Here is a 16,213-nt window from a genome sequence, read left to right on the forward strand (position 1 = left end):
ATGAGCCTGTGGCGGCGGCGGTAGCGGTGGGGAGGAGAAGCCGAGTCACTCACTGGCTCCCAGTGACTCCACGCGCCGCCATTTTGCTGAGGGGGAAGGAGGAGGAGGAGGAGGAGGGGACGCGAGCGAGGGGGGACAGGGCGCTCGGGCTCAGCTCGGCAGTTTCCGACCAGGCGGGAGGCGAAGGTGGCCGAGTCCCTCCTCCCTTTCCTTTCGCCCCGCCTTCCCACCCCGGGCCGAGCGGCGGGCTGCCGAGCGGGGAGGAGGAGGAGGAGGAGGAGGAGGAGGAAGGGGCGGGCCGGCAGCCGGGGCCCGGCGAGGTAAAATGGCGGCGGCGGCGGTTGCGGCTCGGCGCGCGCCCGGGGTAGGGCGGGAAGCGCGTTTCCCTGCCCTCTTCCCGCCTCCCGCGAGGGGAGGGAGTCTCCTCCAATAACGCTCCGCTGCCCGGTTACTCCCTCATCATAATTTTTTTTTCTTTTTTTTTTTTTTTTTTTTTTAAATATACGTTGGCCGAGATGTAGACGTCCTCCTCGAGCGCGACGGGCTAGTGAGGGGACGGAGCCGGTGAGGAGAGGAGAGGGGGAGCAGCGGCGGCCCTGTGGGACCTCCGGCCTGAAGGGAGCGCTTGCTGGCGGCGGGCTGTGAGGGAAGGAGGCTTCCTCTGCGCCAGGCGGGTTCCCGGGTCTGTGGGTGGTTCCGGACGGAAGAGCCGCCGTCAGCCATCTCCTTCCCGCCCAGCCCCGACTGAGGGGAGTCGCAGGGACGGGCAGGAGCGGGGCTCTCCCCCTCCCCAGAACAGGCGTCTGGAGCGCCACGGTAGCGGTGTATGCAGATAATTATATTATTTTTACCTCATATATGGCTTTATATTCGACCCTGTTGGCTCCCACCCCCCCGGACGGTGGTCTGTTCTGCATAATACGTATCTTAATGGCAAGTACAGCATCTGCGAACAGTTGGAAATGCTGCGTTCTCGTTAAGAGAAAGCCTGTCTCTGGAAATAATTTAAGATTTGTTAACAACCGAAAAGACTTCGGTTAAAGTTACATAATTTATGCTGGTTTTCAACTGCAGTTAACTCTTAGGCACATTGTGAGCAAGATTTCAGACCCCTGGAAGACACGTTTTCTGGCAAACGGCAGTTTTCCATATAAGACGACCCTTTTTTTTTTTTTTTTTTTTTCCATCTATTAATCTCGGGCACTCACATGCTCACTCGCCCGGGCACATGGAATTGGAAAATGCATCACATGATACAGGTCCTGGCTGCTTTTTCTCCCCAAAGTAAGGACTTCCCTGGTATCATGTAGTGTTTTTTATTTCTGTAGTACCACCCAGTGGCGAGTTACTGTATTACTGCGAATGATTCTGGTTTACCGACTTGTACATAAGATAGGATTAAGGAAACAAATCTATTAATAGCCACAATGCAGATGCAGTATGGTTTAGCAGAAAGTAAAATAAATCGAAATTTCCAAATTTGGAAAAAAAAAAATTGAGAGCTGTTCTGAGTTACTGACTTAAATGGAAGAAATATACCTAGCTCTGATGTCATTGTGGAAATACAGTTGTCTATTTTTTCATATTGATTTCCATAAGGATGTTTACACCAGCTGGTAACACCACTGGTGGTTGTATACGTAGCCTCCCACTCAAGTGCACAGAATGCTTTCCTCCTAACAATCCTCAGGGCACCAGTTTGTTAAGCTAAGATGAAAGAACTCCACTAGCCCTTAAAAATAAGAGACAAGTTAGTGTAATGAAAAGACCTAGCTTCAACTACCGTGGAATATATTAGAAAGATCTTTCACCCAGACTTTGTGTCACTACTTGTTTTTTAAATACTTTCCAAGTTGGAGTTATCAACAAGCATATCTATTCTTAAACATTCCCTGCTGAAATTTCCATTTTCTGAATTAAATTAATAGAGAAAGTTAACTTCGAGAGTCCACGTGAGACACAGATTCCTTGTTGTCTGTCACTAATTCAGATCACACATTACTGAAACTGAAGTTGGAAGCCAGAGCTGCACAAAGAGAAGCTTAGAAAATATTTTAACTTTGTCACACCAAGATAATATAAAACCTGTTATCTCCAAGGAACTATGCTTATTTGCTTCCTTAACCTTTGTGGCTGTACCACACCAGTGAGTTGTCTGTGTCTGGAAGACCACATTTTCTGCCAGAAAGTGTAGCTCTACAGTCTGCATAATCAGATTTGAATTTGCACTTCTTTTCCCTCTTCCTTCCTTATACAGATCTTGCAGTAAGTTTTATAACAGAACCAAAATCAACAGCCAGAACAACTTAAGATTGTTTTTCTGACAAATTAGCTCTTTGATCTGATTGCAGCACCACGTAACCACCAGAGTCGGCACAAGAAGGGGCTGTTTAAAGCGTGGTATCACATGCCAAGTTCACTGAATACATCAGAAGAGTATGGGTGACCTTGAGTCACTCCTACTTTTGTGCAGACTGGAATAGTGCCAGCCACATTCTTTTTGCTGCACACAATAATCCTTTTTTTTTTTTTTTTTTTTGAATAGAGATGAAGGTTTTTGGTTTTGTTTTGGGGGGTTTTTTTTGTTGTTTTTTGGGGGATTTTTTGGTTTTTTGTTTGGTTTTTTTTTTAAGATGAAATGTTAGCTTCCAAACAAAAGGCAGCAGGAGTTGTAACTGGCCCGGGTATAGTGAGCTCCAGCCACCCCATCTTCTGTGTGTTACCTTTTCTTTTTTTTTTTTTTTTTTCTCTCTCTTCTTGACCTTTGTTCTCTCCTCATGTGCCATCCTTGTAAGGTTGGTTGGTCCCCAGGAGGCCCTCTTTTTTTCCCTGACTGCGATTCTCCTAACCTGGAAATACTCGCTCTGGTAAACTTCCAGCACAGTTCTAAAGGAGTAACTTAGATAAACACAAGACCCGAGCAAAACTAAAAATCTTAATCCAAATTTAGATCTGGATTAAAAGCTTGAAAACATATATACATACACTTTCCAAAATTAGTGATGTCCCGCTATGTCCCGACACTGAACTGTAGTCCTGTTTTTCCTTTAAAGTAAAGATGGAATTAACCCTTCACGAAGATAAAAAAAAACCCCAACGTAACGAACCCAAACCCAGCAGCCCTGGGGAGTATTCGGGACTGAGGCAGTGAGACTGGCCACTGCCCCTCTTCCTTCCTCAGGACACTTCAGCCTCTCCTGGCCTGCCTTGTACTTTCTATTTTTAAGCCTTCATTCTCTATATTATCATAAATAGTTCATCGTTTGACCTCAGAACAGTAATTGTGGAATGTGAAAGACTTAACCAAGTTTGATTATTTTTTTTTTTTTTTTAGAACATCAGTCATGTCAACTACTTTAACCAGAGCTTTGTCTGATGTGGGATGGATTAATTATATTCTGTTTGAACTCTCTGTTGCTCTGCTGTAGGTTCTCCTTCCCGGAGCAGTGACGGGTGAACGGGTGACACGTTTACTGCCCTGCTGCCTCGATTCGTCACGAAAGGTAAACTGCCAGGGATTTCAGCAGATGCTAACAGGAGATGGGAGCCGTGGCAGCTGGAGAGCGAGTAAGTAATTTCTGCTTTACAGGGGATAGTGTCAAAAAGGTGAATTCCAGACAGTCCAGTTAGATCTGTGACCTCTAGTCTGGAATGGTACTGGAAATGGTTGGAATCCGTTGCTTAGGAAATCTTTCATTTCACTAAATGTGAAGTCTGCCTGCGTAATGTAAATTTAACAATAAAACTTGGCTGAAGTGCAACACAATTACTTCAAATATACACACTTAAGTTTCAACACTTGACTATCATTGCTCTATTAACACTTTAAACTTTTTAACAAGGTTCACGTCTAACTAGACTTTGATATCACAGCACCCTGTGAAGACAAATTAGTTTGGCTTACCCCAAATATTAGAGAATACACTCAAAATAATTTAAAGTCCTATTAGACCGAAAACATGTCATGTAAGAATAGATAATGATTCTTACTGCACCGCCAAGCTACATTAAACAGTTTGCTTCAGAATCGGCTGCCTAACTGGCTGCTCAGCATTTTAGCAGGAAAATGCTATTCTAATAAACATTATTATCAGCTACTGGGTGTGGCAAGAATCACACGGTACAGCGGGTAACCAGGGCGAGCTCCACTGCTGCAGTCTTGGTTAAGATGGGCACAAATTTTTTAGCAGGTCCTGTTGTGATAGGACAAGGGGTAACAGCTTTAAACTCAAAAAGGGAAGATTTAGACTAGATAAAAGGAAGAATTTTTTTACAAAGAGGGTGGTGAAACACTGGCCCAGGTTGCCTACAGAGGTGGTAGACGCCCCATCCCTGGAAACATCTGAGGTCAGGTTGGACGGGGCTCTGAGCAGTCTGATCTAGTTGAAGATGTCCCAGCTCGTTGCAGGGAGGGGTGGACTACATGGCCTTTAAATGTCCCCTCCAACCCAAACTATTCTATGGTTAGAAATGCAGTTGAGGTTATTTTGTTTGAGTGCTTCTGTACCCATAAAGGTCCAGATTTGACTGTGGAAGCTTGTAATTCAGTGCTATAGCCTGCACTGCTTTTTCCAGATGAGACAGGCTGAAGATGGTATCCATGTTCTCAACCTCATTCTGTGATATCCCCCACAGTGTGTGTCCATCTTCATGTTGGTTATTCCAGCCTATAAGGTAGTCACAAGTCATCCCTTTGATTTGAAAGCAAGACAACAGCTATGTGACAGTGCCATCAGCAACTGAACCTTACCAAAGAGAGCTCAGACAGCACTTTTTTTTTTTTTTTTAACACATTTGGACCTCTTTTGGACTTTTTACTGGTAAGACATATGTTTACAATGTTCCTGTGGAGAACTTTCACTATTGCACAGTTGCAAGGTTCAAGTTAACCCTGAAAGCAAACTGCTCAGAAGTAAAGCTCCGGGGAGAGTTCACAAGCTAATTGCAAAGGTATGAGCAAGTTATGAAGGTTGATGCAAAAATGCTCAAGCCAGATCTAATGCTAAAGAGATGCCACAAGAAAAAAAAAATGGTCATTACTGCCCGATTATCAATATGCATCTTAAAATAACCAGTGGTGGTAGTAAGTGGGCTGCAAGTCAGCTCCTCACAGCACACATGCACACTTCACCTTGTTGCATAGTTACATCAGAGAAAACAACTCCACCCTCCATCCTCCAACATAAATTGGCTGATCTTTCCTGATAGCCCTTGCTGAAATTGCAGGCCCCATGCAAGACTAATGACAGAATTCTCAAAACTCAGAAAAAAACCTGTGTATTTAAAAGTTAAGATTTAAAAGGTGTTCAACAGGCCTCTTGACGTACAGGGGACTAGGAAGAGACTACCCAATGTATTGTTTAGGAAAAAGCGCTGTTTAACTTCTAACTTACAAGGGACAAATACAGGAGAAAACATGTCTTGTGTTCATCTTTGACTTCTGTCACTCTCATCCACACTCCTGACTTCCAAAATCTTGCTCCTCAGCCCCATCCTTCTGTAGCGCCCCGTTTTCTTGTCCCCACTCACAGCTTTAACAGGCACTGACAGGTGTGAGAAAACACGCCTACAAAGACCAGTAGCAGCGCACGGGGCAGGTATGTGAGTAGGAAATCAGTGATTTAATGTGCTTTAGGTAATTAAGGTGCATTGCATGTGAGATCTTACCTGGAAAATGAATCCCTCAGCTGGAATGGCTAAGCCGTTTCCCAAGGGAACACCACTGGCCATAATCAGCCTTGGATAACGAGCAAGGATCTCCTAAATCTACCCAAGTCTAAAAATAAATTCACTCTCAAGAAATCAAGTGCAGAGATGCATTCATGAAGGGCAGATGAAGAAAGAGGGATGTTCTTTTACTCATTTTTGGCACCAAAGTGGTTTTTAAAAAGCCATCTCCAACATTTCAATTTTTGCTTCATAACATTTGGAGACAAACCCAGTAAGTAGGGAGAAAGGGGAAAAAGTCTAGATGTGTCTTCCAGCAAATACAACTGGTACTTCACAACTCTTGGATCAGAAATACTCATTTATCCAACAGTAAATGGACTACAGGACAGACTGGCCCCTGGTCACAATGCAGCACTGATGTGGGCTCCTCAATTCAGTCACAGCCTCTCTACATTTTAATGCATTGTTTTCAGCATCTCTTCCTAATCTTTTTTTTTCATTAAGAAACCCACAGCTGAAGTCTTACTGTCTTTCCAGTGCTAAAAACTGTTAAAGTAACTCTTGAGCTTCCTTGAGAGATGAGCATTTCTAAAGCTTTTTTTTTTTTGCATAAATATTAGCTTTATTGGAAAATAGTTCACTTAACCAATCAGATTAACACACACCAAATTATTCTAGTTAAAAACAAAACAAACTAACCTAAAATGCTTTGGAAAATAATCTGCTTCAGTTACAGTAGCAAACACATCATGGTAGCCTGAAACAAGTACTTGGGGGTGTCTTCGTCAGCTGACAGGCAATCCATTCATGTAAACACAGAAAACACCCTGTAATATCTCTATGAATGTACCTGGAGTACACAGAATTGGGTTGTCTTTGAAAAATCTGTATAGAAATATGCACAAAACATTGGTTTACATATAGTTACAAGTTACGTAGATGTTTATATGATGGTTCATGCTTTTTATCCATATATTTTAATTTACAGAGTGTGCATTAGAACTAGAACTTTCTTAAAGATGTACATTGTAATTATTTTGTCCACATTCAGGATAACTGCACTAGAAATCTGCACACACACAAGTCAAATCTTTAATGGTATCCAGAACTCTGCATAAGCTGCATTTTTATAGCATCTGCAGAGATCAGTGAAAGGCACCAATTCTTAAGATAACAAGTCAAGACCACAGTTAAGGATTTAGATCTAAAAGGGAAGCAGGAACTAAGATTAAAATTTTGTTACTAGATAATCCAAAAGGTATCAAAATAATGAAACAACTCTTCTCTGAATCAACTTTAAAAATACATTTCAGATTTGTTGAGAGTTTAGGTCAGTCAATTCTTCAGTGAAGAACCAGACCACAAGCCTCAGTCTAACTTGAATCTTAAATACGGAAAGAATTAACATGCATAAAAGCATATGTGTATTTTTTGTTCAAAACTATTTTCAATGCACTGTTAATGCCACTGCATGTCAGAACCAATTCCGTATTTAGTTCTGTGATTCATGAGATATGATCATTCTGATGTCACGCTATCGGTGGTATTTATTTCCATTTTAATAAGATTTTCTTCTCTGCACAGCTTTTGATAATCTGTAGCTCTATAACGCCGCGACTCAGCCTGGTCACAAGCCATTTAATGTCCATTCTGGACACGTCCTTCAACAGTACTTCAAATATTTTACTTTAAACTGCCTATTAAAGATGATACCGCCTTCACAGAGCAGAACAGAAAGCTATACATCAATGGGACAGGAAGACATAAAAAGGTTAAATCATGAGCTTTAGGAGAGAATGAAATCAGTTTTGTAACTATCAAAATAATTAACATTTGTGGTAGGCTGTACTCTAAGGCCTAGCCATAACGGGTTTGAGGAACTTTCTCTCCAAAGACTAGCAACTGCCAGCTCACAACATTTAAGTTGCCGAATGACCTTCAGGCAGAAGCAGCTGCACTTTTTAGGACCAGCTGAGTAAAACAAACAGAGAGATGTTCATGAACAAAAAAGGACCAATACCTAAGACTGGAAACATTCTGGCCACAGCTAAATTCTACATGAACACTGCTAACTCATGCACTTCTACTTCAAAAGGAATATACAGCACAAAGTTAACTACAGTATCCAAACTTACATAAAACACCTTCACAAACCTTGTTTTACAGCTCTGTGTGAATGGCTATACTTTGCATCATAGTAACAATCTTAAGATTAGAGTCCAAATAAATGGAAAAACTTGGGGAGGGCTTAACATCAACTGTTAGAAAACAGAGACAAGACATTACAAAAATGGGGAAGCCAAGACTGTACACAAAATCTTAGTGTTCATACTGCTTTTTGTATCCGTCTTTCATAAGTCTGAAAATCGTTTAATTACAAAACTTTAGGTAGAAAAATAACTGTAGATCTCGTCTACGCGTGCTAACATGTACTAGTATCAATTGTTTAGTCAAGATACAGTGCAATACCTCTTTGAAATAAACTGCAAAGAGTCCATATAGAGAGCAAGAGTACCTTACACCTGGCATTTCAGAGTAACACAGCAAGGAGTATTGATTCATGGCGGTAAGTCAGAGCAGCTACTGGACTTCCAAATGGAGCCCAACTTAGTTGACGTTGGCTTCAAGCACAGCCAACGTCCTTGAGATGAGGCAAGCCAGAAGCAACAGTTATCTAGGCCTCAAGGGACTTTTCCTACGCCTTCAGGATACAAATCTTAAATATGATCACAGCGTTTTCATCCAATAAAAGAATAAGCCGAAGAAAGAAAAATAAATGTAAACCAAGTTTATTTTGCTTTTAAGTAGTGTTCTTTAAGCACTACAGCATGGTAAACAATGTAAATTAGTATAAGTCATCTCAAAAGCCAGAGTTTTTTTTTTTTTATTATTTTATGAGTTGTTAAAAAGATGCAGCCTATTCTAACAGGATAAATATTTTAACCATTTCACTTCGAGTTAATGAAGGCTCACAAATGAGCAACACTCCTCATTGAGGAAAACAAAAAGCTGTTGTCGACAAAGCGACAGCACACACACAAAAACAAAAGAACTGTGTAAAAATAACTAACTGTACTGTGTTCCCATACTCTTTAGAAGTTGCTTTACAATGGGATGATATGCACACGATCTTGCTGCAAACTTGCCATACAACTTGCAAATACACGTAGCCTAGCCTTACCACTCAGTCCAGAAAGCTGCTAACTCATCAAAACAAATGCAGCACTATAATCCTCTGCTTAACAATTAATTCAATCTGTTTTACTCATTACCTTTTCTCCTAGACTGCAGGACAGACCAGAAAGAAAATGATCCCGAATTAAAAATTGATACTCTTACAGGAAATTGTATTATTTCGCAATATAGTCTTTTACAAGTTATGTTTTGCCTATTTTCCCCTTAGCCACAAAATGGGCATGAAGTAATTACTTTGAAAATGCCTTAATTTTCAACTTCATGCAAATCTAAATAAAGATGACCAAACAAAAGCTTAAACAATGGAAGGATATTTCACAGAAAATTTCTTATACAAAAAACACATAAGAAAAAGGGCCACTAGGTGACATTTTAATTTACAAATTGGCATCATTTTGGTCAACAAATATCCAAGTGCTGTTTTCTTCTATCACAACAAAGTAGCTGTACAGAAAGAAAACTGCAAAACTTGTTTTATTATTTATTTTTTTTTAATCGCACATCTCCTCAGGAATTTCATGTGGATTAAGGATGCCAGGTACAGACATCTGAAGTTTATGCTTCTCCTCTTGAGCCTGCCGAAGGGCTGTTTCTCTTTCCTCCAGGAATAAATCTGATGTGTCTTCACCTGCAAATTCCTGTACAATTCACATAAAATCATTAGTTTCATGTCAAGTGCTTTAGGCAGAGCAGTAAGCTTCCAAAATGATACAGAAAACATCCTCCCTTCGCGTTCCCTGCCAGGCTATTTGCTTGTTTTGGTTTCTGTTCCCAAGGTCAGAATATAAAGGAATGTAAAATATTTTAAGATTTTCACAATGTGTTACAGAATAGGATGCTACAGTAACCCAGAGTTTGGAGTGTATCACCATTAAAGCAGCACCATTACAATTTTGAAATACCTGACACTTGCAGCCTAAAAACTAATTAACAAACTTTTTCCTACAATCTTCCTGAATTCTCGCATCTTCAGAAAAATAAAAGAATAGCATTACTCCAGCAAATTTCAAAACGTGTCTCAGTCTCAAGTAGAACTGAAACCAAATCTGGTTAAAAATCAACTTGCTTTATTTCTGATTTAGAGTTAAGTTTTGCAGCCATCTTAGACATATGAATTGTCTTCATGGCATAAAGCTCAAGTGATGACATTTAAGCACTAATTTATAAAATCACACTGAAATTGATGATATGATACACCAGGGTCACGCAAGCCATTTCACAGTTCTTGCAACGTTTTAAACAGCTGCAAAATAACTTGTATCTCCTAAATAAACACCGAATGAGCACCGTGCAGGTCCTTTCCGACAATATCACCTGGATGAATAATCATTTTTCATGTCTTGAAAAAAGCATGCCAAACATACCTTGATTTGGACCAGGAAATCCCTTAGGTGTTCCTTGAAGGCAGGAATATCCTGGTTTAAACTGAAGAGTCCCGTTACAAACAGCTTAACCTGGGCACTAACAGCAAACACATCCGTTAGTATTGCAAAACATAAAAACCCACTTCAAAGTCTTAAAGAATCGCAGCTTAAACACACTTACTCTTGCAGGTGAGGAAACGCAGATTTGAGAAGATTAGCAACATACTCCTGAATAAACATTTGGTTGTTCAACGGATTTCCAGGGTTTAATGGAGTACTTATTTTTCCCTCTTCTACTAAGTTGAACATGTACGCGAGGATTGACGCGTGCATCGTCAAACCTGAACAGATCAAAGATATACACATGCAGTTATAATTCACAACAGGATGCATAACAGTATTTCAATCAACTGGCATATATATATATACATATATATATATCTATGCATTCTTACCTGCAGTGTGTGAGGTGTCTGTTACAACTGAGAAAATGTGCTGAAGGATATCACAGAAATATGTCTGGTAGAAACTCTGGGCAGCAGTCTCTTCTTGTGCAACATTCTGTAGTAGAGTATAAAGTATCTGAAGTCCTGGAAAACATGCATTAAAAAACTAAGTTACCAACACAACAACGTTAAGACCTGTGTGCGTATTTTTGCCTTTTCCAAATGACAGAAATATTCCAAGAAATACATATAGGCACCGAAAAGACAAGCAGTATGTACAGAGTGTGTACAGTGGTTCTCTCGGACATTTCCTCAAGTAGCCACTAGAGGGCTCCCGCCACACTGCCACGGCACCGCGGCACGCCTCCTATTTGCATTCTTAGGTGACAGAAGCGTAAAGAACCAATCACATTTATTGGTACTAATGAAGGTGAGAGAAACCCTCTACCAAAAGAAGTGTTTGCTTATTTAAGAGAACATGTTTCAGTTCTTAGAATTACATGAAAATTTAAATTACTTTACTAGGTGAAATGCAACTGAAAGGTACTTTTTATTCCCCTCCCTCCCAAACGCCGATACAAGACAAATGGCAAAGAATAGGTGGCTTCAGAAAAACATTCATTTTTTATCCAGTAGTCAAGACAGCACATAGAGCTGTAACACCTGCTTTAGCAGCAGCGAGCTGTTACATCAGTTTGACCAGTTCAGCAAAGCGCCATGGAAAAGCAAGCAAGCAGGAACGGAGCAAGCAGGAGTGAAACAGCAGCCAAGTATTTCAGCCCGTTACTGTACACCTGGCCAACAACTTGAAGCTGAGACCAAAGAATATTATTCTTGTGCAAATGCAGTACAGAATCACGTGACTGGCACGCTAAGGTTGACTAAAAAAAGAAAATGCAAGACAACAGCATTCTGCTAGAAAATACCTGATGCTGCAAACAGACCCTGCATATCAAACACTTCCATTTACCTGTATCTGCAACATTTCTCATTGTATGTTTGAAAGCCCAAATAATAGAATCCAGGACAAGTTTGAACTGTGCGGGTGGAATGGCCAGGAACGCTGGGAAGCAATGAGAATTTACAGCCTGGAGTAGCAAGAAGAAGTTTGTTCTATGTTCAGGATATTCTTCAAAGTCCTAGAAGGAGAGGCGGGGAAAAAAGGTCAGTTTTCCTAGAGGTCCATCATGTATTAAGTAGAGTCAATAGCTGACAGAACACCATCTAGATTCCAAGTTTAAAATAACCTTAAATGCAAAGCAAAGGTTACACTTCTCAGCAAGCTCTTCTCCCTGAATTTTCCCCACCAAAGCTCGATAAGACAATCTTCTCGAGTTACCCAACACTGACAGGCTGAGACATGTTCTGTCAGAACACAACCTTAATCGCTCCTCAGTCCACAGGTAGGGCAGCAGATGGTCTCAGCACTGGTTAAACACCCATGTTGCTACAGGGGTACAATTTCTGGTTACACCCTATTGCAAAGTAGCACTAATTCAGCTGGTAGTGCTCGAGTATTATGCAAATACATATTGCACACTAGAGCCTAAGAACTGCATTAGCGAGGAAGTACTCAAAGTGACTGATCAGTACTTTTATTCATAAATTTTAAATATTTATGAATTTTAGCAGTTAGTCCCACACTGACATTTGACTGACATACACTTCTGCTTCCAGAAGCACAACGTTCCAAGTCCCCAGAACAGAAAAATTACTAATGACTTAAGAGCTGTACAGAGAAATTTAAGGCAATGGGATTAAGACATCTAACCAGAGAGCCAGACTTGAAAACAAGTTTGAGCAGAAATTTCTTCTTTCAGTCATTTTGTGACTGCAAAAAACCAGGGAGATGGTCCAAAAGACACCACATATGGAAATGATATCCACAGAAAGAAGGCATGAACCCCCACTTAATTTCCATAAGATGAAAGCTGTGTGCTAAACTCTCATGTTCACTACATACTGGCTCCCTTCATTGCAAAAAAAGGATGTCTTTCACTTCGAGAGGTACCAACAGCCAAGACTAGTACACTCTTATAAAACACCATATTTTTTTTTGGTCTTCAGTCACAAGGGAGATGCCTTACCCACCACCAAATATAAATACCTTGTTGATCATATTTAATGTGCACTCAAAAACAGCATCAAATATCTGAGGTATTTCAGCAGTAATGTGTCCACCCAGCTTGTTTACAATGATGGCCATAGTACTCAGTACTTCAGGTTCTCTAGCAGCTGGAACATTTCTCTGGTAGTCAATGAGAACTGCATCCAACAAGGGAGGAACAAAGTTTTCGGCTACCTAATGGAAAGAGTAAACCATGGTTATAGCAATGCAATTATTGAACAGAATCTCCAGCATAAAGTTTATAGCAAAGTTCAGTGTTTGTTTACAAGAGATACTTTCCCTAAGGAAGCCAAAATACACTCTCAAACACACACACCCACCTGTATCCATCCAACAGGGCTTCCAATAGGGTTCTCTGAAACCTCCTCAATTCCTGTTACGATTACTCTCAGCTAAAATTAACTGAAGTATCTCAAGTAGAGCTCAGGCTTACCTCTGGATACTTTCACCTTTGTATTTTACAGACCTCCTGGAGGAAGTTCTTGTGAATACCCGATTCAGTCAACAACAGAACAAAAACCAGGGTCTTTCTAGTTCTGTATTACAAATTATTTGTATAAAATGAACCTACTTACCATCTGAGGATCATTGGATCTGCTCACCCAGCCAGAAATTAGCTTTAAAGTTTCCCTTTTTACAGTCCTCATACTTCTAATCAAGGGCTGCTTTGTTACCATCTCACCTGAAAGGTTTTAAAGCTTCAGTTAATTGGGTAACAAAAAGATTAACTTAAATTGAATTACAAAACACAGAATGCTTGATTTTTATATCCAAACTACAAAGACTACTAAAGACTTCTTATGTGTACTGTGCAAATAAAAAAATCCCAACCTCCCCCCCATTCTAGCCCCATAGGTCCAAGTTGCCATTTAGCATTACGGAACTACTACTGACAGTACCCTAATTACCAAGCGCACAAACAAAGCTGCACCTCACTTTTCAAGTAAGGGAAATCACATAAATTCACTTAACCACGTGGACTGAGCTTACATCTGTTTCTCATCAAGTGATGGGGGAAGAGAACAAGGAAGTTCCTGATTTCATCCAAGAGAAATAATCCTTCCACTTGCCTTCGCGTGTCAAGTCCACACTTATCCTTAAGACGCCTTATCCCTAGTTCAGTTGCTTATCCCCAAGTTAATGTAGTCTCATCAGCGAAACCTGATCTAATTAACTGCACAGCCATACAGCCATGACTGACGGGGGCACAGGAGACCCTGCAGAGTGCCACCGAGAGAAGAAAGGCAGGGTGGCTCGTGCTGCCATCAGAGCCTTCTCCTGCCACACAGAGCCAGTTGGGAAAACAGACTCTGAGGCACCTGCAGTCACAGTAGTTGCTGATCAAGTGGCACACCAGGACCACAGTCCCAGCAACTGCCTCCTCAACTGCTCTGCTTCTGACAAGGACAAATTCTGGCCATTAGAGCTGCAGAATCAAAAGGTATCGATTCAGCTACTTTTATTCTGAATTCTGAGAAGCTACTTCAAGGTAAACCAGCTGCTCAGCTCACAAGTTGTATTTAACATTCCCATTTCCAAATATCATCGTCTGCACTGGCAAGAAAACCGGTCATAACGCAGAATTCAATAACAGACTCATTTTATCTTGTAATGAACTACTACAGAAGCACATTCTCTACTGAGATACCATAGGCCTATTTTACCTAGTAAAAATAGGTTAGGTAATTCCTTCTCAGTGATTGCAAACCTGGTTTATCATGACTTTCAGGCATCTTTATTACATTTACATTCCTGTAATAAAGCTATTTAGCAACACAGTATCATACCAAGTATCATACCAAAACCCTGCCAACATCTTTTGAAAAAGTGAATGAGATTCAATTTAAAGACAATTTTTTAATACTCAAAATCAGAATAAGCTAAAAGAACACATGCTACAACCTTTTTCTCAGCAAGATGCCTATTAATTCTGCAAGGTGCCTATTAATTTTAAGTATCTATGGTGTTTGCATCCTTCCTAAACTTTCTTGTTTAGGTGTTTTTTCCTCCCTCTAAAATCAGTTCTTTGTATGAATAAAACATCTGGTTAACAAAAAAAAAATCTAAACAAGCACTTTCACTCCTTCTCCACTTTCCCTAACAATAAAATGAACACAGTGCAATTTGCCTAATTGGAATGTATTCTGAAACCTGATGACATAGGCTGCTAACCCCCATTTTCAAGGAAGAACATGGAATTTCTTACCGTTAGCCTGAATAGCTGCAGAAATATTTTCACTTAGGCACTTGTACACATTCAGCATATCTAAATAAATTCTTCCAAGCTGAATCACAAAGGGGTGGCCAACTGCTTTACACGCTCTTACATTGGTTTTCAGAATGCTACCAAGCTGCTTAACTGTTTCAGGATCCTTTAGAATATCAACATTCTGTTGGAAAAATTAGAGTCCATTTTGTTTAGTGAATAAAACTGGCTTTCAATATAAAGTGTAACTTGAAATAAGTCATCTTACAGAGTGTTAAAAGAACGTATCACTGAAGTTTACAGACTTTGTATATACTGCTGTTTAGCTCATGCCACTTGCCACTACCACAGAGTTCAGATAAAAACTTCAATTGATCTAACTCAGCTCTTCTGCAAAAGTAATTTTGCTAGGGTAATACAAGCATTACTCCAGTTGAAGAAAGGGGAAAAAAAAAACCAAACAAAGGAGGAGGAATTAAGAAGGTGAAAAGAGACAGAAGTGGTCCAAAGGCAAGGCAGTATGTTCTATGAGAAGGCAGTATGCACGTTCTATGATCAACGCTTATAAATACTTAAAGGGAGGGTGTCAAGAGGATGGGGCCAGTCTTTTTTCAGTGGTGCCCAGGGATAGGACAAGAGGAAATGGGCACAAACTTGAATATAAGACCTAAACATGAGAAGGAACTTCTTTACTTTAAGGGTGGCAGAGCACTAGAACAGGCTGCCCAGGGAGGTGGAGGAGTCTCCTTCTCTGGAAACATTCCAAATGCACCTGGACAAGTTCCTGTGCAACCTGCTCTGGGTGGACCTGCTTTGGCAGGGGGGTTGGACTCGATCTCCGGAGGTCCCTTCCAACCCCATGTGATTCTGTGATTGTTTCAATAGGGAAGTCAGAGTGAGAAAAGTAACTCAGGCTCGCTTAAGTTTCAGGAGCTCAATTACATTAACTCCAAATGGATTTATCTCTTGTGCAGTGCAAGACTGTTGTTCTTTAGTGTGTGGAGATAAAGTAATTTGAAAAGACTGAAAGAAATGGAAGATAAAAGAAAGAAATAAAGATGTACTTTAAAAGAATGATGGAAGAGAAAGGACAAAGAATGAACAGTATTTCTAGCATTTTAACTTCTCTGTTATTTGGAAAGAAAAGTCACTTCTAAGCCAGATGAAAGGGAGTCTTGGAAAAAGACTGTTGAAACATATTCTG

At 40.5% G+C, this 16,213-nt stretch overlaps 1 protein-coding gene across 1 annotated transcript in view; it reads right to left on the reverse strand.

Moving 5' to 3' along the window:
• Positions 1 to 8,443: 8,443 nt before the first annotated feature.
• XPO1 (exportin 1) overlaps positions 8,444 to 16,213 on the reverse strand; it is a 34,179-nt gene continuing 26,409 nt past the window's right edge. Inside the window, exons 17-24 of the mRNA XM_014966348.1 lie at positions 15,010 to 15,193; positions 13,379 to 13,485; positions 12,783 to 12,977; positions 11,646 to 11,814; positions 10,685 to 10,819; positions 10,411 to 10,570; positions 10,230 to 10,326; positions 8,444 to 9,503 (exon numbers count right to left, since the gene is read on the reverse strand). Of these exons, the coding sequence (XP_014821834.1) occupies positions 9,357 to 9,503; positions 10,230 to 10,326; positions 10,411 to 10,570; positions 10,685 to 10,819; positions 11,646 to 11,814; positions 12,783 to 12,977; positions 13,379 to 13,485; positions 15,010 to 15,193 (1,194 nt within the window). The 3' untranslated portion in view covers positions 8,444 to 9,356. The remainder of the gene's footprint in view (positions 9,504 to 10,229; positions 10,327 to 10,410; positions 10,571 to 10,684; positions 10,820 to 11,645; positions 11,815 to 12,782; positions 12,978 to 13,378; positions 13,486 to 15,009; positions 15,194 to 16,213) is intronic.

Source organism: Calidris pugnax, unplaced genomic scaffold (genome assembly GCF_001431845.1).
Source record: "Calidris pugnax isolate Ruff unplaced genomic scaffold, ASM143184v1 scaffold31, whole genome shotgun sequence".
NCBI classification, from domain to species: Eukaryota; Metazoa; Chordata; class Aves; order Charadriiformes; family Scolopacidae; genus Calidris; species Calidris pugnax.